At 37.9% G+C, this 23,178-nt stretch overlaps 1 protein-coding gene across 1 annotated transcript in view; it reads right to left on the reverse strand.

Annotated features, from left to right (window-relative positions):
• LOC113987717 (receptor-type tyrosine-protein phosphatase N2-like) overlaps positions 1–23,178 on the reverse strand; it is a 338,497-nt gene that overhangs the window by 126,809 nt on the left and 188,510 nt on the right. Inside the window, exon 10 of the mRNA XM_027720726.2 lies at positions 7,672–7,758. Coding sequence (XP_027576527.2) covers positions 7,672–7,758 — 87 coding nt within the window. The remainder of the gene's footprint in view (positions 1–7,671; positions 7,759–23,178) is intronic.

Consider the following 23,178-nt stretch of genomic DNA (forward strand, 5'->3'; position numbering starts at 1 on the left):
TTGTTTTAAACAAATCCCTACATTATAATCTTCTTCCATTTCTAATATTAGTAATTCTATTTGTGAACCAAGCTTTAGTTCAAGAGTGAGAATCACAGCGCTCTGTTTCTATTCTCATATCTGTCACCAAATTCTGTACCATTTTAGGGAAAATGAAGCAAACTGCCTTGAGTTTCAATTTACCCATCTGTAGAATGGAAATTATTACCTGTTAATAATATGTGAAATGTTATACAAATGAAATGCAATGGCATATATTCCGTGACTTGCTTGAGAGAAAGAAATATATCCTGCCTACCCTGTAATGTTATTAACTTTAATTTTATTAAAAAAGGAATATGACAGCATTCTCAGTCACACAGGAGGATAGTAGTAGAGAAATATGAAGTTACAAAAAGATAAACTTCAGAAGGTCACTTATCTGCAAAAACCTTCTCTTGAGTAGGGACTTATGAGTTCATGGAAATGTATCTGTAAACCAGATTCATTCTGCTTTTGCTTACACAAATGTAAACCCTCTGTTTTAATGAGATGAAATGTTGTAATGAAAAGCCAAACATCATACATACTATTTGTAAGAATCTCCTTAGATTTTTGTGATCTTTCTCTTTTGTCACCTAGAATTCATAAAATGCTGCAGGCCAAAATCCTTCTTGTTATTTTAATGATTTTTATATTGTTTTAGCAGGCAAGTTCAGGGAAGAAGGCAGAATGATCTTGGTTATATGCACATTCATTAAAGAAAAGCATACAAAATATATTATATTGTACCTTGGGGAAAAGCCACAAGACTAATGTAATGCTAAGATTGTGAATTCACACATTTTTAAGTAAGGATATGCAGAGTCAAAACTTTCACCTTTTTTTGTTTCCTTATCATCATTCCTTTAAAAACTGATGTATCTTTATATTATAAAGTAGTTGTCAAATAAGACAACATATACCAGAAAACACAGTGTAATTTCCTATAAATGCCTGCATGCAATGAGTTATAGCAGTACATTTTTCAGATAATTTGTTTCCCAGAGTCATTAAATCTGTGGAAGAAGTCAAGTTTGATTAAAAGGGGTTCCATTATTTCTGAGTTATGCTTTTACAACATTTTAAACAAGATTATGTCAAATATCCATAGGCTGTTCGTTTGCTAGTTAAAATCAGAGAACAGATGACAAGTACTGCTCAACTTTTTTGAAAGGTGAATCTTTTTACTAAGACTAAGAATAGCAGTGTTTCCGATTGAAATAAAAATCTTGCTTAATTTCTGGAAAATAAGTGGAATGGAAATAAAAATTCAATCTGTTGCTAGTTTATACTACAGTATCTTAAGGGGAGCAGGATGAACTATATGTTTTCCATGTGCACAACACTAGAACATTCCTCTCAGTAAATCTAAATGACATAGATGGCAGAATCCAGAATTTGTCAATCTAGAAAAAAATTTTGCAAGAATAGTAATACACAGGTGTTCAACATTCAACACAAGAAAAGATTAATCACACCAAATAAATGAGAAATCAGTCATGGAGAATCTGCACAGTAGAGGGAAGTCTGCAGGTACAAACCTAATAAGACACTGTGCTACCTGTCCCACTACTGCTCAGTGGTTAAATAATCCTCCCTCACACTATTCTGCTTCTCAATAATTTCCTGAGATGTTCACATTTAGAACATACATACACCAGATGTCATAATACATCAGCACGGTGAGGTGAAAATACCAAGTGTTGTTCCAGGGTTTAGGTTCTGGATGACTGAATGTGATTAACTGGTTGATTGAATTTTTCAGGTGTTATAAAAATAACATGACAAACAATGAACAAAACCTATATGGCATGATTAGGACACTATAGCCAATGCATGTGTTCATAATAGGTGAGGCTGGAACCTCCACTCATCAGCCTGCCTGCCCAACACTTCCGATTTGAACGCGTTTAAAGCTTCTCCAAACTTCCACCACTCGGTTTGATTTTCAGACATCTTCCTCACTTCAAGTTCTTTTCACTGGGATGGTTGGCTGGCTTTTCAAATTGTATTTATTCCAACCCAACCGTTTCAGCTCTTCCTAAGAATAAGGATAATGACAGGTAATGTTTGGTTGTGTAAGGCCTTTCCTTTGAAAAGGGGGTGCAAAGTGTCTCTAACCCCACCGCTTGGAAACAGAGATTTGAAGCATGGCAAGAATGTGCCCTCATGATAAGCCTTCCAAATTCAAGCTTTTGTTAGAATCACTGTTTACTTAAAAGACATAGTTGGCACTTCATTTGTAGAAACGCAATCTTTCTTTTCAAACTATTTTTTAAGTAGGATCCCTGACATCCAAAGATGAATGATGGTCAAGAAGTAGAGAAGATCAATATTTTCAGGGGGCTTAATTTCAATTTTATCAGACTTCAGAAGGTATGTTGCACATAAGGTATGGAACTATGAAGATGTAGGTCCTACTGTTACTTTGAATTCTGCTGATACCATCCACTTCAGATTCAGACTCAGTTCATTCAAAGCCATATCATTTCAGGAATTTATTTATTTATTTTAGAGGCCAAATAGCATTGTCTGAACTGAGAGTTGACTTCTGGGACTGCTGAATGCTCAGGATGGTAATTGAAGGTAATGGGATCTCAGTCAGTGAAGTTCTTTGCAGAAGAGGCTGAACAAGGTATACTATGAGGCATCACACTGGACACGTATTGGCAAATGCTTTGACAGTAATCTTTTCATGCATAACTCCAGCTATGTGTGGTCCTAATAAAACCCCATATCTCATATGAGTTAAATATATTGCTTCATGTTTGTCAAGCATTTTGATAGTGTACTGAAGAGCACCATAGGAAAAAAAACTAAACCAAAGCAGAAGGAAATGGGATTTCTGACCTTAAAGCAGAATTTTAATAGAGTGCAACAAATAAAACCTGAACTCACACACTGAACAATGAAAATAAAATGAAACATTGAAAAGCTACTCATTAACCAAGTAATCTTTTTTCTGCTGTGGATAGTACAGATAGCTGCAGAAAAATATATAGATATGACTGAATATTTCAGTACTGTATCATAAGTAGAGTTGTTCAAAAGATTAGTCACCTGAACAAACAAAAAATTTAAGAAAAAATGGCTTGAGTTCAGACCGAAGTCAAATTTTTGTTTATTATTATCACTAAAATAAAAGTATTTTCCTTATAAGACAAACCGTTAAATTTTGAAACTAGTCATTACTTTGAATTTATAGGATTTTCCTTTTAAAACACAGACCACCCTACTTTGTCTGCTATTAAGTTTTAAAGGTATTTTTCAACTGAAGTCTTCATACAGTTTCCCTACATACCTTCAGTTACCTGAATTTTCATTTTTTGTATAATAAGCTATTCAAGTAAAACACTGAATTATCTGTAGCCTCAGTGTGGGTAGGGAGCACTGTCAGGTGAAAGCTGAACAATCAACCTTAATCCTGGGTGCTGGAGCTTTAGACTCTGAAAGATGAGTGATTTGGTCTTTTAACTTAGCTTTGGATGTATAATATAGATGCAACAAACCATTCATGATAGGGGAAGACTGGTTAAATGTTATGGCTTTGCAATCCAGGACATTATATTAGATAACCAGAATCAGCTTTTTCAACTTGAAAAATCTATTTATATTACCATCTGAAATGTAGCCTAAGTATCCTGTTCATTCCCAACATTATATATCTAGATTATATGCTTACATATAGTCAATTGTTACACTTCAAAACAACAGCAGCATATAGAGATTAATGTAATTTTATGGAATGAATATAAAGTGCTCTGATACCGGTTTTCCACTGAAAAATTATATATGGAAATGGAAACGTTAGTCAAGTTATCACATCTCCTGAAAGGACAGTTCTTTGAGTACTGAGTTGAAGTATATTTGAAGGCAAAAATGACAAAGATGCCATTAAGATGAATGGGTGGAGGAAGTTAAAGCAGAACAAAATGGGGAAAAAAGAGACACCTAGAGGGAAAGACCTTCAATAGCAATTGTGAAAATCATATCAGTCTAGAGAGAATGCAATATTCGGTGAAAATCTAACTCTTAACTGGAGGCTGAGAATGGTAGGATATAAGGTCTGAAATACGATGAAATCAGAATAATCTGTTTTCTTTCCGTACAAAGGTCTTCAGTTAAGCCAGAGCTGAAAACTCCCTTAGCAAAGTTCTCAGTAAATACCCCAAATATGAGAACATTAAACAAAAATCTGGAAATAATTTGTATTCTCATCAGAAACCAAATAAGTCATCTATGTTCTAATCAGTGGCTTTGACTTTTAATTCTAAGCATCCTTTCTACTACCTTCAAAGGTGAGCTTACAGAGTTTGGTATTTTTATTGTATTTGGATGTTTTTTGATAAAGTCTCATGTTTGTAAGTCTATTCTATAACACTTGAAGAACTGCAATTACATGAAGAAGGTCAATGTTGCAGATTGCAAAGTCATATTTTTTTTTAAATAGGTACAAACCCTCCTAACATTACTACCCATCTGACTTCAATCCATGATACCAGTCCAACAATCAATCACCAGGGGCATTGGACACCAATAATTAGATTATAAAATCATAACTATAGTCATTTTACGTCTGCTTGCATAATTACATCAGCATGCTAATATCCTTTTAATGGTCTCTAATGATGTAATAAGAAATAATGGAATTTATTTGACAGCTACATAACCATTAACAAAACATATTAAGCATAACTATTACCTCCATAAAGATTCAGGCTGTGTCCAAAAGTGACAACTAACATGTTGGATCTTTTTTTTCAACGTTGAAATATTTCTAATTACGAATTCCCTAAATCTATTCCCACTCATCTGCTTCCCAGGGTGAGCAAAGTTTATGTCAATGCAAACTTGACAACAAATCAGCTGAAGAAGTGGACTGAGTGCTCTGGAAGTCAAGCCTGAGGCTATACTGTGAATTGAAGGCTATCAGTTAAAGTTGGCAGGATTGTGAAAGACAGAAGATAAGATAAGCTGATTACAACCATGCATCAACTAATCAAGAGCTAACAGGGGGAATTGATAGGAATCCATAGCAATATATAGGGAAGAGTGAAAGATATTTGCAGACAAAACTAACTAAAGGCAGTAATTTTTTAGTGAAGTCCCTTTAATGTATTTTTTTTCAGAGAAAAGGGCAAGAAACTCTTAACTGAGAATTTAAAGAGCATTAAAAGAACTCACCACTTGCCCTCTCTCCTCAGTTCTTACACTATTCCAGGTTGATGTGATGACTTTGTCTACACTCTCAAATTAACCCCATTATCCTCATTAACATGTCTTTACTCTGAAATCTCTGCAAGGATCTAAAAAAATCCAAGTCTACACTGTTACTTTCGAACCATTAGGAATTCTTGGAGAGAAAAGAGAGAACTGAGAATTTTAGACCAAGCAAATACTCAGGTCAAAGTTCAAAGTAGGCTAGTACAACAAATTCCCACCCCTTTAATAAATCCTTCATCTTCAGCCTCACTGGTAGTTTTTTCTACATAAATTACCCATATTTTAAAAATATGAATCTCCAAGAAAAAGAATACTTTTAGTTGCCAGTGAAATAAAATAATGCAAATCACCACCCATGATTCCAAAGCCCAAGTAGAAAACATATTTTCTGAAAGACCTCATTCTCACACTTTGATATGTCAGTTGTGGATACGACACGGCATCAAGTTTTTCCTGAAACTCTTGTCCATGAGGCCACTCAGAAGCCAACCAGAGTCCTCAAACTCACACTGTTTTCTAGACAGTGATGCAGTGATAAGAAAACAACAAATCCAAAAATTGTTAACCCTTTTCTCGGCAAGGCCTTTTTCTAGAGACTCTAATGCTGTTATATCTACAGCTCCACATTTCTTCAGTATTTCATGGGTTTAACCTGAGTCAAAGTGTCTCATTCTCTTGGACAAAGAAAATTTATTATGGATGAATTCTCACTAATCTGAGATTCAGGATAACCTTTCACAGATTTATAGATCATTTAAAAAGGCAAAGACTGATAAAAACACCGCAGAAATAGAATTCTCAGTTGTGTTTGGAGTTACCGTAACTCATAACATACTTTTAAGATACTGACTGTACAGGTACTTTCAGTACAGTCATATCACTGCATATTAATAGATGCAAAATAACCATCTTCCCTAATTTTGCACATTAAAATAAAGAAAAGGTTCATCATAGCTAACCATATTTCTGGAGGGATATTTTTCATTAGAGAACGAATCTACAGTCTACCAGTTGCAATGTTGTTGTGATTTATCAAATGATAAAAAATAACCAAAAGGCTTTACACTAACAATCAGAAAGGTAGGTGAAAGTGCTCTTGTACTGTAAATGAATGAAGTTAATGATGCAGAACCCGCTGATTCCAGCAGACAAATTGTTCCATGGGATTACTCCTTTAAATGTGCAGCAGTTTATCTGCTAGTGTTCAAAGTCAAGGATGCAAATTCTCTTTACAGGGAAGATAATAGAATATCATCGGGATTTGTAATTTAAAAACTCAGTTTTCATAAAAATGTATTTCATGAAATACAACCAAAAAACATTCATCAAACAAAGCAAACAAATATGGGATTATTTTCCTTCTCAATAATTAAAGTCAACGTGTCTGGTATTTTTCAGGTTTCTAAAAAGATTTTTTTCCCCAGTAGTCTATTTTTCCATACATATACAGTAATAAAAGGGGTAGAATTTTATTTCCAATTAAGAATAAACACTTCCACTATAGATGAAACATCATCAGACTATGACTTAGAGCATTAAACAATGAATTCTGCAACTGAAAGTTAAACAAAAGCTGATGTCAGCACAAGTGAGGCTGAGAAAGACTCTGCACTTCAGCAACCCAACCCATGGGCCAAAGCAAGCAGCCCCAAGCACTCTGAAACCCAGGCTACCAGGACATCAGTCATTTTCTGTGCACCCAAGATGTGGCTCTTTCCAGCAAGTTGTTGAAACCCTCCCACAGCTCACCCTTCTTTGCCGTTCCTTTTATATCAAACTACTTTTATTTTCTGTTTTATAAAGAAAGAATGAAGTTTTGTGAAGTAAATGTTCCTACCAAAATGCTTTCAGAAAATCCTCACTCTAAAGCTCTTTACTGGACATAGCAGATCCATAACCTCCTAGTTCATGACATTACCATGCAGAGCATTCATCAGTATGAATCATAGGAGGAAAAACAGTAGCTCAACATAGTTGAACTCCCTGTGACTTTTTAAATTAAAGTAGCTGACCAAGCAGCACGACCCAGGGTGCCATGTGCCAGACTCAAAGCCAGGGACTCAAATTCTTTATTCATCTGTGATGTAACTTTTCCCCTCGGCAATGCTGCGTATAATGACCCTTCACAAGACTTTCCTTACCTAGAAGCTTTTACATAAGGTTGGTAATATTTTTACAGCACTTTGAACATATTTCAATATTTTTCACTATGAAAGCACAGAAAAGTTTCAGTCTTTATAATTCTTTCAAAATAATTTGTTCCTGTGTGTAGGAAACGTTACAAAGATCATCACAATGCTCTCTTTTGCCTCTTGCACATTCTCATTAATTTTGGCATTAAAGAGCACATATCTCCTTGTAAGACAAACTATTCAAAAATAATGAGAAATCAAATCAAATAAAAAGGAGCAAATTCCATGTACATACTTGACATCATCGAAGACACTCATCTGCAGCTTCAGGAGATCTGCCACTTCCTTTATTAACTCCAAGCCCTTTTCCACACTCAGGGGGCTGTTGAAAGGGAGCAAGAAAACAGAACATTACAAAAATGGAACTCATCAATACTTGAGAGGCTAAAGGTCCCAAAAGAGTTATCACCTTGGACTCTTTGAGCCTGAAAGCCACCACTAACTGTATTCCTGTCACATAGTGATCGTGATATCAAGGGAATTGGGATCAGGTGCTTCTTCAGGCATGATGAATCACCTGAATTTTCCAGCAATAAGACAAACAATAAGGTGTAAATGGAATTGTTAGGAAGTGTAATGGGCCCATGATGCAGCAACCAGTTCATCTCAGTCCTCAATAAAAAATGTAATAAAGTAAAAGGACAGAAAGAAAGAAAAGGATTGACGAGACAAGGAGGGAAACAAACAATGAAAGTCAAATTGCAGGCTCGGTATCAAATGGACAAGGGAAAAGCATATTTTTAAATTCATTAGTTTTTAAAATGAATCTTTGCCCAGTGAAAGGATACAAAATTATTATGGATTTGAAAGTAAACAATGGAGCAAGGCACACAGTCCAGAGGACACTGATTAGATACATAGGATTTAGCTTAGTGTGTGCATACACTGCTGACAGAACTCCCTTTAAATCTTTTTAACCTTTGTCAATGCCACATTTACATTTTTTAATTCAGAAAACAGGTTGCAATCAAGCCTAACACAAGAAGACTGCTATCATTTTAAAAAGCACTAATCTAGATGCAAAATTTATATTTGCAAAAATTTCAGGTTATTAGAGTTGTTACGACTCTAAAGATGCATTAAGAACATTCCAACCCTAATATAGAGAGATCATAGCTTGCTTAGATGTAGTTCAGTTCTATGGAACCATATAAAAATTATTAAGGAAATAAAAGGATACAGAAATTGTATAACAATGTCCAGTGAAAACAATATATGCAACATTCTCTGTCTAAGTGGTGATCGTAGATTTATTCTCAACAACGTTAAAGCCCCAAAGATCATAAAATTAAACCTTACAAGCTAATCTAGCTTATGCCACGGTAATGCAGAAGCAACTTTGATGTAACCCAGGGGAAAAAAGGTTCTGTATTTTTTCCTTCAAGGATATATAACAGGTAGGAGAAGAAGGTGTCAAAAGAAAGTATGTAGTATTAGACACAATCTTTTCAATTGGACTAAGGGGACTTTTTTTTTTTCAAAGCTTTTTACAAAGGTCATTATTTCTGCCTCACAGTTAAAGTTTATGAATCTAATTTTACATCATGGTAATCATTGCCACCATTTTATTTATTGTCTGCAATGAGCACTGGCTTTTTTGGTTGTTTTTTGGTGATTTTTTGTTTGTTTTGGTTTTTTTTTGCACTGGGTTCTGCATACACTGCCCTAAGGGCACCACTATTTAAATAATGGGATGTCTCATGTGGATCTTGGTTAGGATGGAATTGCTCAGCCTCCCTTCATGCTTCTAACCCAAAATGCTCAAGAGACCTCCTGTCACACAAGCAGAGGTAGCCCCTCAAGGCACCAGATAAATTTAGAGTTTTTCTAGATGTCTAAGAAATGTTCTTGTGTGAAAGTAACAAAAGAATCTGATTGATTCTGCAAGGAAAAAAATGTACTATAGATTATTCATAAAACCCTTATATTTCAAGGATTGACAGTGGGTAAAAATGTGATCATTCCCATCACCATGAAAGCAGATTGTCATAGTGACTCTGGGGTTTATGTGTTAATTAAATCTTTTCTCCCGAAGATGTTGCCTTAAATTTTACAGGAATGATTGGTGTCAGCAAGTGGGCTTTTACTGTAATAGCAAGTCTGATGCAGGCAAAGACTATTGTGTACATTGGTGAGGGTTTTTTACCAAGGGAGCCTCATTTGTAAAAGCTCAACCTTCTCCCTGCTTCCCCCTCCTCCCCTGAAAAAACACTCCCCAGCTTCAAAACCAAGATATGTTGCACCAAGCCACTGCAGTATCAGTAAATTGGGGATGTAATCAGAGCATTTGAGTGCTGCAAGCCAGAAGTGATGCTGGAGGGAAAATGGGAGAGAAAATGGTGCTGGAAGGCCATTCTTTTGCAAGTCTGTGCATCCAAGAGTAATCTTAGTAACTCTCACACAATATGAAACTAAAACAGAGAGGTTCAAAACCTCAGATGCAGTTTGGTAGGCTAAGAAGTTGTCATTCATAATGGCACAGGATAGCTGCAGGACCAGTACTCTTTGGTACCAGTGCTATTACTGATCACACTGTCATATTTGAAGACTCATTAAAAACGATTACAATCCCTATATTTTCCAATGCAATTTTCCCAACTTCTCAACATTGATACATTCTAGTACTGTTTACTACTGTCTAATGACAGTTGTGTTGTATGAGAGTAGAATATTCAAAACCTTTCTCTAAAAATGCCAGACCATAATTTTCCACACTAAATTTATGCTTGGCTTTTGTCTAGTGCAGCATTTTGCTCAGTGTTGCATGGTTTGTATGGTGATTGCCTTTGACTTTGTTTACATGGAGAGAGTAACACCGTTTTCACCAGCACAGTGTTAAGCAAAGTAACCTACCTTATGCAACAGCACCTTAAACCAATATCACCTATCTGATTTCAGGCTTATATAAGGAGAAGGCAGAAGATAATCTTGCAAACATCATCTATCCTCCTGCCCATGGCCCTACCACACATCCCCAGTGCAAGCACACAGTACTTGTGGAACAGACAATTTTTGTGGTCTTTCACATACTATGTTTAGTTTTCAGCCTGCCTGATTCAGTTTCTGTATTAGGGAGTGTGGTTTCTCTTAGGAATATGTTCCCTCTATTGATTGTGAGGATGCAACAACTATGGAACTAATTCATCAGAAAGCATTACAATAAACCAAGGAAGAAAGACAGAAAATAGTTTTCAGGTAAGGAAGAAACAGTGAGATACTCCAGAAAGAAATTGTAACAGGAGAAAGAAGACTCTGCAGACAACCCTGAAAACTGAACTGTTTTATCAAGGCCAAAGACTTGGAGAAAATTTACTGGTAGGATTCATACTGCTTTGTTTGAACTGTCGAGATGGTCACTTCAGTACCAGTGGGGGAGGAGGGAGGGAAACCTCCTTTTGGTCATGGGCCTTGCTGGCACTCTGAGCAGCACGGCACAGAGTGAGTCTCCGGGCTGTGGGCCCTCAGGTTCAAGATCCAACACAGGTCCAACTCATGTGCATTTTCTTTCAGGAGCCTGTAATAAGGCATTTCAGTACACTAGTAATGGTGAATCCTTAGAAGAGAAATCACAGTTTACATGGGCCTCAGAAATACAGAGCATGAGCTGGAAAAACCAAAGGCAGCAAAATGACTTTTCATGGATGCCATTTATGTTTCCCCAGTTCTCTTGAGGCTGGCTAATCCTTTCCACGTCAAAGAAAACTAATGGTTTCTGCAGTGTATTTAACAGTCCTGCTTGATGGGTACTGGAAAAGGCTCCCCAGAGAAGTGGTCACAGCACCAAGCCTGACAGAGTTCAAGAAGCATTTGAACAATGCTCTCAGGCAAATGATATGATTTTTTGGGTTGTCCTGTGCAGGGCCAGGAGCTGGACTTTGATGGTCCTTGTGAGTCCCTTCCAACTCAGGATATTCTATGATTCTATCATTTGATTTCACCACTAGTCTTTTTGATCAACTTAAAGATTTCTGATCACCTTTGATCTAGATTGTGGCCTTAGGAAGAGTCAACTCTTGGATGGCATAGCACCTTTTTGCAGATCATATAGATGTTGCCAGATCAAATATTTAGATAATGCTTACTTTGGGTTTCCTGCTTTTGGTGTCATTTCACTTGCTGTTGATTTCTCTTTTGCATGTTCTTTCAAGTTAACTGTGCTAAAATACAATAAAAGCAGCCAACCCAAAATGCAAAACATCTCACAGTTTGAAATAACTCTTCTGAGACCCTTTTTAGGTTTCCATCTGCAGTTCTCTACAGCTTGGCGGATGAAAAGAGAATCAGAAAGTACCTAAAATTCATGTGTAACTAACTTTCTTCCATTGCTTTACCTTCTAATGCCTCCTCTATCTGTGAGTGCTACCCTAATTGTTACTTTTTAGCTGATTCAGACCCTACGGAACCAGTAACAGAACTCTGTCTCACTCAGATGCCAATCTCTAGCTCATATTATTGGTAGAATATACTTTGGCAAACTAGCGACAATGAAGAATTAAATGGCTAATGAAATATAAATATTTTCTTTGGGGTTTATGTAGGTATATATCTATATAGTTTTAAAGTCTGGTAGAATATCATCTGCAAAGTACTTCTCTCTTGCTTTTGTTTAATCTCACTTTTCAGGGCATGGCTTTCACTAAGCTGGTTATACCTCCTGGAGAACACGGCTCATACCTCTGCTAAAAATAGCCAATGTTATATGGTAGTAGTACATTATCCCTCCAGATGAAATGAGTCCCCAGCTCAGTGCAAGACTATGATGTCATGATTTAACATCATGCCATAACCATGAAAATTTCCATATCCATTTCAACCATGTGAAAAATAAGTCATCCAATTTAGATCTGGTTGGTTGACCTAAAAGAATCCTGAGCCAATCATCTCCCTATAATTCTATTGGGAGTTTTGTCTAGCACATCAAAACAAACAAACAAACAGGCAGGATCTAGGCTATAAAGCTATTTTATTTAGAGGGGAATCTGAAATGAAAGTACAGGAATAAATATTTCCTAACTTTAATGTGAGCTGCTGAGCACTTCTGAAAATTAGTGTAATCCATTTAAATGTTCAGGAGTGGATTTGGGAGCCAACTTTATGTAATTGTCAAAGCGTTTCCACAAAGTATACTGGACGTTGAATACAGGAAAATTAGATTGTCTGGTGAAAATAAGATTCTGTATCTTCCAATGTCTAAAAACCTCCCAGTGAGGAAGATGAAAACAGAAATATTTTAAGAAACAATCCACTTATAGAGGTAATTTAAATAACAGAACACTGAATGATAATCTTCCTCTACTATTGACTATTAAAGATTACAGTTTTCAATTTACAAGAAAAATGCAGTGATGAGGAGTCATTTCTAAAATCTGGTCCCAGAAAGTTGGCACAACTCAGAACAATCCCATTAAGGGATTTTGTTCCTGCTACAAAGTGTATGGACTTTGCTAGCTTTTTCTTTTTTAATCTGTCTGTACAATCCCACCTTTTTCGGTGGTTTTGTACGTAAGTGAGAGAATATCTGTAGCTGAACAAATTATGAATGAGGAATAGAATATGTCTTCACCTGGAAAAGGTCTATCAAGTTACCATGGTCAAGACATCTTCCTGACCCTCAATTCCACTATCCATAAAATGAAGGCAATTATACCAACTTTCCTTGTCAGGTGTCTGGTATTGTCACATAAAAGATGGTTATTATTTGACTTGCATCCCTTCTGCTTCTAAGAATAGAACGAGCAGCTCTATTGTCAGCGAATATTACTCCCTAGCAAATATGGAGCAGATGTTGTAGTAGTGAGTAATACAGAACATGAAAATTAACTTTTGGTTATAACAAAAACTTTGCTTATTCCCCTACCAAAAATTTTGTTCCAAACTTTCTCAGCACAGGGGATCTGGCTGATTTTTGAGCATGATTTACTGATTTTAGAGCATATTGAGAGCACCCTGATCAAGGTGAAGTTAACTTCTGCCTCACTGGTGAGTTAGTTGTCTTGCTAAAGGCCTACTGTGGGCATGTAGGATCCTACTGTAGGACATTAGAGTTTTATGGACCAGACATGCTTCATGAATGGCCAATTAGACCACTTCAGGACGACTAGTGCTGAATATTGGATGCTGACCTCAAGACCAGTTCAGCTTCATGCCACAATTATCTGTTCAGTGTTACAAATGGATTCCACGTTTCCAAGAAATTCCCGAGACAAACTACAAATCTGATGAGTGAGGACAATCACTTTGAATAATGGACTAATTTTGACCTGGACCTAATGATTTATGCATTCAAGGCTCAAAGTTTCCCCTTCTGGTTAAAGAACAGGAAGAAAACATGCAAATGAAGGCACAGGAGGAGTTCTGCAGGGAGAGACACTGGCAGCATGGCCAGCTCTGCATGCTGAGCTAAATGGAGCTCAAACTCTAATATAAGCCAGTGGGCAATGTCAAAGGGAACAAGAGGAAAAACAGAAGTAAACAATGATGAAAACTATATGCTCTGTATTTCCCAACATGCCTGTCAAAACAATCCCATAAATTGATCCATTTTGGTAGAAAAAAATCCGATGCAGTTATACAGATGGCTTGATTGCTGGCGTTTGCCAAGCCTGCTCTCAGCCTGAGGAGAGCAACATGTAGTTCAATGTTATTCTGAGGTTATGTCAGTCTCACAAGCAGTTGCTCTCATTTACTTTTCCTCCTCCCAATTGCCAAGTGCCTTTGGAAACCCACTTACTGAACTCCGAAATGCTCCCTTAGTGCCGTCACGCAAATTATGTACTGTCTTTACCAGACTGTACCTAGTGCCCTTCCAGTACTTTGTTTAGCAATTGTAATGCAGCACTATAATGGACACCCAGTCAGCCCTGTCAGATTGGTTCAATTGAATCATTTTCTGTAAAAATGAAGAATAATCTACAGTACAGAAATAGGCCTGACATTGGGAATTGCAGTCTTTAAACCTAAATGTCAGTCTAATGCCCAGTAAAATCTTAAGTAAGGTTGGGTTCAATTCACCTAAAATTTGCTTAAATCAGAATACAGGCAATGAAGGCTAGTTTGTCCATTTTCAAGAGTGCTGAGCACCACACTAAAATTGCAAGGCATTTCTCTGCAGCCTGAAAGTTGCCTGAATGCTTAACTACAGTCCTCCCAGCAGTATCATTAAGTGTCTTTTCTGAGGAGGTAAATGACACTCCCACCCAGACTCTCTTTTGCTACCCAGACTCAACACTGGCATCTCCACTCCAATTATTCACCCTGGAGAAGGTTCAAAAGTTTGGCTACACCTGAGTTCAGCTTGAATAGTATTAAATACACATCTAAATCAGAGGATGAAGTAGAGTTTGAACAAAGGACTTCTGGGGAGGACACATTTTATTTAGACTAATGTTTACTTTAAAACACTTTCAATATTTACTAATGTAAAATACACACATGCTCAAAAGCTCTTTGGACCAGCAGTTTTCTTTACTTCTGAGTGCTGCATGTTAAGAGTCAGATTCTGTCTTGCACATTATCTGTCTTTCTCTGTTGCTTTTAGGTCTGAAGATGAATCACTGGGTGATGGACAGTGCTATCTCTCAGGTCTGGTACAGAGAGCAGTTGTCCAGGACGTGGGAGTTAAAACTGCTCAGACCAACTTCAGTAAGATCTGTTCCATCTCCTGCTTCACTTTCTAACCCCCACAGTAATAAGCAGAACACAAGCAGAAGACATTAGACATATAGCTTGTCAGCAGAGGAGCACTAGACACACTGGATCCCAGAATATCCTACTTGTTTGGCATGTCTCAATGAGACAGGGAGATACTTTGCAGTCTGGGCTGTCTTCTGGGGTCTTCAAACGTCCCTTCTAATCAGTGGAAGAAAGAAGGTGCCTAACTTCCCTGTTGTGGGTATGTCTTCACCTGTCTCTCAAGGAGCTCAATGATGTGAAATGAAGTGCATGACATCCTTGGGGAATGTGTGCAGCATCCAGCAGCTATAAGTTTGGTACCTAAATGAGGCAGTCTGGCTTTCACTTTAAATTCTGAAACAACCACATTTCAGCTTTGAACTTAGAAAGGTGCCTTAAAGGGAAAAAGGACATGGATAACAAAACACACACCCAAAGCTCTTGAAAACAAGATGATGAATGGACTAAATCTATTGAAGAATTTAACTTCAGTAATCAACTTTTATTAAATAATGAGAGTTATACACAAGTCAAAGTGTTGGGTTAGAATGGTAAGATCCTTTCTCATTTGGTTCTTTAACCACTGATTCACATGTTAGCCAAAAAAAAAAAATATCTATCAGAAGACCTAGTCTGACAATTGCCTGGGTGGGTTCACTAAAGATCAGTGGTGGTATTTTACTTTAGGGGCTAATATCAGGTTTGATCTGAAAAACATAATTGTGTTGGTCCTGTCTACCTCTGCATTTATTTTGGATGTTTAAGATTTTTTTACAGTCATTGACTTAGTGGATACGAATAGGAAACTTTCTCCTGTCAAAGATTTTTTCTTTTTAGTACTGATCTAAGAGTATTTTTTTTCCCTCTAGTCTGTCTAAATAATGAATTTTAAGAAAGATGCATTCCATAGTTTAAAATAACTATTTAAGAATGTTCCACCTGGCCATTTCTCAATAATGTCTCTGTTTTGACTGACATTGAATGGGCGCCCTCTTATTGACAGGACAACAGTCTATCACTTTCTTAACATGCAGCACAGTCTCCTTAGTACTGAAGATAAAAAGCTAAACCTAAAAAAACCCCCAGAAAGTAAGTTCAAAAATATGGGTCTGGAACACCATATGGAATGCTTAGAGAGTCAGATAAAGAGTCTGCCTTTAGGATTAATAATGTTGAGGACTAGTTTTCTCTGGCTGCTCAAAGCATTTGGCAGCAGCATGGACATTGACCAGGTGCAGGCAAACTGCCGGCTGATGGGAAGCTGGGAGGAAAAGCCTGGCCAGCTCCAGCACAAGCTGTCATCCTCTCTCCATGCCTGGAAAAGAGCAGGTATGTTTGTTACAGGGCTCAGGCTGAGCAACAAGACTCTGAGGTGTCTGAAGGAGCTTCTTTAGAATGACTTACAGAGTTGCTAGGAACTGTCTGTTTGCTTATTACTTGCTCTAATGAATACAAAATCTTAAATCCAGCACAGAGGGGCTGTTGTAACAACTGACAGTAGCTTCAGCATTTTTAACCACCCACCTTCGTGGGCCAATGTCAGGCTTGATTTCTTTCCCACTGTATCTCTGTCCTCAGTGCACTGCTTGGCAAGGAGAAGCAGGGGAGCCAGAATGCCAGGACTTGGGCACTGCCTCTGCATGGGCAAGGGGCTGGTGCATACCAGCTATGACTGCTTTGCCTGTTAAAAGCAGTCAAGAGAAAAGGGTAAGCAATTTCCAGTTCCTGCTGCTGGGATAAAGAAGGAGTGAGAAGAGCAATGCTGAAGGAAGCACATTCCCAGCAGTGCATACTAACCCCAGACCCTGAGTCTGTTCCCAGCAGCAGCCACCAGCACAAGACTGGAGGTTATTTTAAACCACTTTGGACGTGCTACTGCCTGATTTTCTAAAACCAGCAATAAATACAGGATAGCCCAAAGACAAGTGCTAAGGAATAAAGTCCAAGAAAATCCTGGAAAAGTTCTGAAGGAGGGCGAGAGAAGTGGTCATCTGAGATATGCCTCTGCAAGGGCAACCTAAGGAGCAGTCTACCCTGGGAAAAACAATGCCTTGACAAACAAAAACCATTAGTTCTTTAATTTTTCTTTTTTTTTTTTCTTGGACACTGTTGTGTTCACACTGCTAATAAGCAAGAAATAAAGCTGTAAAGATGTTAAAAAAGTTGTTCAGTAACAGTATTCAAAAAAATAGTATTTCCTCAATTCCCTGAGCAAAAACTTAGGGGGTGAGTGTTGACATGAAATTGCCAGTATTCAGGCAGTTGCCCAAAGTCCAGTCATAAGGTATCAAACCACCCATATTCTATCCCAGAAGTACTAGGAACACCTGACCAAATAAATGAGAATATTATACATGAAAAGGCCAGAGTCCAACTGATTCATTGTCTGACTCCAGAGGTCAGGAATGGGCCATTTTATCCTTACATGAACCTCATGAAATACATGAGCCTTGTGTTTAATAATAATTTTAGCCATGCCCTTTCCCTGTGCACTATGTGTACTGCAGCCCAGGCCAAGAACAGACAGAAGTGAGTTCCTCTTGCCTTATACCCTGCAGCAAGAGTATTTCTTCTGAAAACAACTAAGATTGTCATACAATTTTACAAGCAATTAGTTACTGTGATAATGTATATGCTCAATACTTACAAAAACCTCTCTTTTTTAAAAATCCCCAGCTGAACTCTTGCCCTCAGTGATATGTATTAAACTAGTTTGTGTTTTAGAAAAGCACATTTTGAAATGGGCCACCGCCTTCAGGATTTGCATGCCTTCTTTTAAATTTTCAAGTATGAAAATATGGGCCACCATACCAAGGGCAGGATTCATGTATAGAAATACAGCAAATCTTTTCTTCAAATTTTCCACAGCCTCAGAGAGCAGACTATGAGGAGTTTTAAGAATACCTTTTGTTCTTTTTTTTTTCCCCCAAGTACTATTTTTGTTAATGTCTATTATTCTGTCACACTTATTCCAGCTGAATTTCATCTACCATTGTGCTCCTTAATCCCTCAATGTATTTAAATCCGTCTGGAATTTTTCTAAATCCTCCATAGTTCTTCCTAAGAGAGACAATTTGCCGATGAGGTACCACTAATCTCTCTACATGCTGAGAAGCAGCAGTTCATGACGAATCTTTCTCTCCTATCTCATAACCAGTTCTTAATCTGCAGTGACACCCTGGCCCTTGCTCTGTGACTCACTCTCCTTAAAGTCAGTATGAAGAGCATCCCATTTATCTCCTGTTGATTTGAAGGGTAGGTACAACTTGTGGTTTTGCTGCAACATCAGCTTTTCTCCCAGGAGAGTCTGATGTATCTCAACAGAAGGTGCTTTGGGTCTGAGGATCTTCCGTGTGTCGTGCTGCCGAGATGGAAAAGAGAGGGCTCTTGGCACTGCCTCCTGGAGGCCCGGGCTCAACGGCCCTCAGATATAAATAGCCAAGATTTAAAATGTGTAGTTTAAAATAGTAGCTAAAATTAATGTGGTCTCAGAGTCAGTGAACACAGTACTTCTCCATCTCAGAGAAGCCGTAAACAATACTAGGAAAGCTTTTATTTTAAGGACACAGTTTAATTCTTTTGGATTTATCTTTTTTTCCACCTTTTTTTTTTCTGCTAAGATTAGTAAATATTTTAACAAGCGACATAATGGGGAAACTCAGCTACTGAAGTATGAAATAGATTGATGTGAAGCTTTTTGTGTGCAAATTTCAGCAGTAACTGAGCCATGGGAGAGCCGCTGATGCTATTGCAATAAACACATGTAGCTTTACCAAAGTTCCACAAGAGATATTCACCACCATCTTTGCACTGACTCCTGTCTCCTGGGAATTGGCTTCACGGCACTTTTTAGCGCACCAACAGCACTGTTCTCTGACCTGAAAGGTCATTTACCAAAACTGGCTCATTTAGCTGCTACTGCCATCATCTGAGCCCCACATCCCACAATCCAAAGGAAAGATGTTGCATTTGCCTGAGGAGGGAATAAATGGAGTATGTTGCCATCCACATCTGCCCCATGGATGGAGCTCCTGCATCATGTCAGAGAAGACATGGCAACACAGTGACATGACCTCGCCGTTCTCATCAGGTTGGCAACCATCAGTATAAAGCTATTAAATCCAGCCTTTTCAACTCCTACTTCTCTTTTTCTAGACACAAAGGAAGTCCCAGTCATCAAAAGAATAATGCATATTATCCATACAATGGAGAAGAAACTGAGACATTAGAGGGGTTTGCTCCAGGTCATAGAAGAGGTAAGTGCCATAGCAAGGACTACTGGGAATATTTTGAATCAAAGTAATTTATAGTGTTGCCATTAAATTCTTTCTGAGCCTACCAAGCCTAAAAAAAACATTTAGACACTGAAATTGTATTTATTTCTCTTGTCTGGAAGTGCCCCTGAGAGTAACTCATCTGATAATCTATAATGAAAGTCCTGAGCACTGATGCTTCAAGTCCAAGGTGTTACAGCAGCCTGCCTTGTCTGTCTGAGTTCTTTTGTCCGTGGTTTAGTGTCGTTTCTCTCACCACCGCGGCCCGGGTTCGATGCCCGGTCAAGGGAAACTCCCCCGGGCAGATGGAGCTTGTGAGCCCTGTAAGGCCATACATCTAAGAGAAGGTCACTCTAAACAAACCTACGTCCAGAGGACCTCACTGCCACTGTCCAAGCTCGCTCGGCCCCAGCAGATGAACCTCAGGATTAAAGGGTGGGCTCAGTTCAGCGCACACTGTGTCTCACCTAAAAAATCCACTGCGCAGGCTCGAAGGGTAATGACCTTTCCCAAATCTTCGTTCACGAAGACTGGCCATACATACAGTGTCGTTTCATACATCCTAAAGCACACATCCCCAGTAAAGACTTAGAGAATTTCATGGATTTAGTTTGGTTTTAGTGTGGTCTTTTAGCTATAAAATTATTAATTTTGTAAATGGTTTGCATTTACTCAGAATTCATGAGACCAACCAAATAACTTCTAAGCACAGAACTATTCACTGGATTGTTTGAGAGCTACCAGACTTCACAGCACTGTTATCGTAATCATTTTAAGGACATAGCAATTTTATTGCATTGGGCTGCACTTTCGTTTTTCTATGCTTGTTTCCTCAAAGGCTTTATTAGCCATAAAACCTTTTTAAGCTTACTTCTGTTTTGACAGCTCAGCAAATTCCCACTTTCTGTAATTTTTTCCCTCTTTTCCCAACACCAGTAAGTGTGAATTTAAACCTCTTAATACAGACAGGTTCAAGTCCAGACCAATTTGTAACACAAATGACACTCGCTAAAAATCAATGGCAGTGGTCAGGCCATGAAGGTCAGGGGAGATAACGGCATCATGGAAACAGGGGAGTGAGAGAGAAGTTGAGAAGGATCAACTCTCTGGAGTTATAATGGAAGTGTGACACTGTGCCAGCCTGTACTTGCATTACTTCGAACATGCACTACCTCCAGCTGTGTTAATAGTAACAAATTCATACAGATGGCTTGTCGCTACCAGAAGCACAGAAATAATGGCAATAATCTGTGCCATAATTGTGAGCCCTCCCTTCTGAGGCTGAAATGGACCCCACCAAAGTACTCCCTAGTGCATTTTAAGCTGATTGCTAGAAACAGCCACGGAGTTCACTTGTCGTGCACCCTGAATCTCTGATGTAAAAAAAGCCTTGAAAATGCTAAACTGTTCTTTCATATCAAATCACTTCTCCATAAAAGTAATTAATAAATGAGATTGAGGACAACTGGTGATACACATTTTGATGCACTTCTGATTTTTCATTCTTTCCCTTCCTTAAAATTATCCATCTTTCTCCAAGGCAGCACAAAGCCTAGACCAATTTATAATGCAAATGGTTTGAACTAAAAATGACAGAGAATGTCTGACGTCATAGTGTTAAAAGAAAGAAGTTAAAGAAACACAAATATTAGTTGATAAGGGGACTAGAGCACCATCCCTATGAAGACAGGCTGAGGAAGTTGTGGGTGCTCAGCCTGGAGAAGAGAATGGTTTGTGGAGACATAGCAACCTTGCAGTGTCTGAAGGGGGCCTACAAGGAAATCAGACAAGGGCCAATGGAAAGGCAGAATTTCTACTCAAAAGAAAAAAATAAATTTTTTACTCTGTTCTAATTTATTCTGTGTGTTCTGAATTAGTCCTCACTTATTTTCTATTTATGAAATGACTCCATTCTAATTTTTAGTGGTCAAAGATTTACATTTTGTACACATTATCTTAATTAAGAAATTGAAAATAAAAATCAGGCTTGAAAATTAAATGATGGCATTTTTATATCTGAGCTTCCCAGGACTGGGATGAACAACATTGATGAAAAGGTACTATCAGATAATAGACTGCATTATGATACAGTATGCTGCATTCCCAGGAATCCTGATCTTTGGCTTTTTATTTCTCACTCATTTCAAAAGTTTAAAATTCATCACTGTTTCATAATGACCTGGATGGTAATTAACCAAAAAATATTGTGATACACTAGAAGTATTGACCACATAGCATTGTGAGATATTGCAGCACCTCAGGGTTTTAACGACTACCACTGTTTGTGGAAACAAAGCACAGCCTCCAGCCCCATCCCTAGTCTGGGGATATGTAATGTGCATTTCTATAGCCTGGAGCCAGCAGAGGAACCTGAACCTGCTCACAGACAGGTTGTGGAGTATCTGCACCACCTGCTCTCCCAAAGACTTGGTATGTGAGACCTGAACAATGGATGTTAAGGTGGCACAGAATGCATGCAAAGACAGAAATTGGAGTTTCTGGGAATGTTTGGTCTGGAAAACCAGGCCAAGAGCCATTTCCATTCAGCTAAGTGGAGAGATACAAATGTGAGGGAGTCCTTGTGGTGCTACTGGGGACTCCAGGCACACTCCCACAATTGTCTATTGCCTTTCATCATCTCAAGGGACCAGAGTGATTCCTTGTCATTATTGTCATTAGTGCAACACATGAGCTGGTCATCAAATGCATCGATTAGAAAATTTTCTCTCTAAGTTCCTGTAGAAGGGACAATCCAGAGCTAGTCCCAACAGACATAAGAGGAAAACATCTGGAAAAGTGAAACCCTTTGAGGAGGGAAAGATGGACACTTGGAAGGACTCTTCTCTTGTAAAGTGATCTACATCAGCAGGGGAGAATCATGTTCTGTCATAATGTATTTCAACAGATCTTGAAAGTACAAAAGCTAAGGGCAACTGAAGTAGAACAGATTATCATATTATCTCTCCACACATAACAGATAATAATTCAAAATATACAAGGCTGAATTCTTGCAAAAAAACCCCCAACCAAACAAAAGCCAGTGTTTATTGCTCTCTGTGGCAAAGCCGCATTAGCTACCACTTTTCTGTTATTTTCTTGTGGATGAATAAGAGGCATGAAGTATCATTTTCCTATGGGAATGTATAATATCAAAAATAAGGTAGTGAAGGAGTAATGTGGGGGATATAATCTCTATCACTTTCTAAGTACCACAAGAAAACTGGAAAATTACAGATGGGAAAAAGATTTTAAGTCTAGAAAACTCTAGGGATCATGAATAATTACATGCGAAGAGTTAGCAACAAAAGATTCTAGAACTATGTCTCTACCGGTTCTGGTGCTGAGATACAGTGACCAAATTGTGTCTACTAGATAATTTCATAGACAAGGATTTTCCATGTGTATTATTCAGATAGGGGGTCAAGTTATGCTGTCAGAAGCAAAACCTTGGACTTTAAAATCAATTACGAACATTTATAGAACCTATTTATACAAGGCAAGAGTCTTCTAAGGAAAGGGACAAAGCGAGAGACAAAAATGTTACATTTAACTTTTTTTTTGATCTCAGCAATGTTATCCCTTGGTGATTTTATCAGACTTCAGTATCAACAGATTTTCTCTTTTATGTATGTTTATAATTTCTTTTAGTTTTTAAAGCTAGTTGCATAAGTTAATTGAAGAATATGCACAAATCTCTTTCCCTTGACAAAGTGCACTTGTAGGTAGAATAACAACTTCCAAAAGGACAGTGAGATATACAGAGGAGGTCAAATCCTTTTGTATATATGTATTGAAGG

Source organism: Pipra filicauda, unplaced genomic scaffold (genome assembly GCF_003945595.2).
Source record: "Pipra filicauda isolate LSUMZ 115617 unplaced genomic scaffold, ASM394559v2 scaffold94_size2452230_pilon, whole genome shotgun sequence".
NCBI classification, from domain to species: Eukaryota; Metazoa; Chordata; class Aves; order Passeriformes; family Pipridae; genus Pipra; species Pipra filicauda.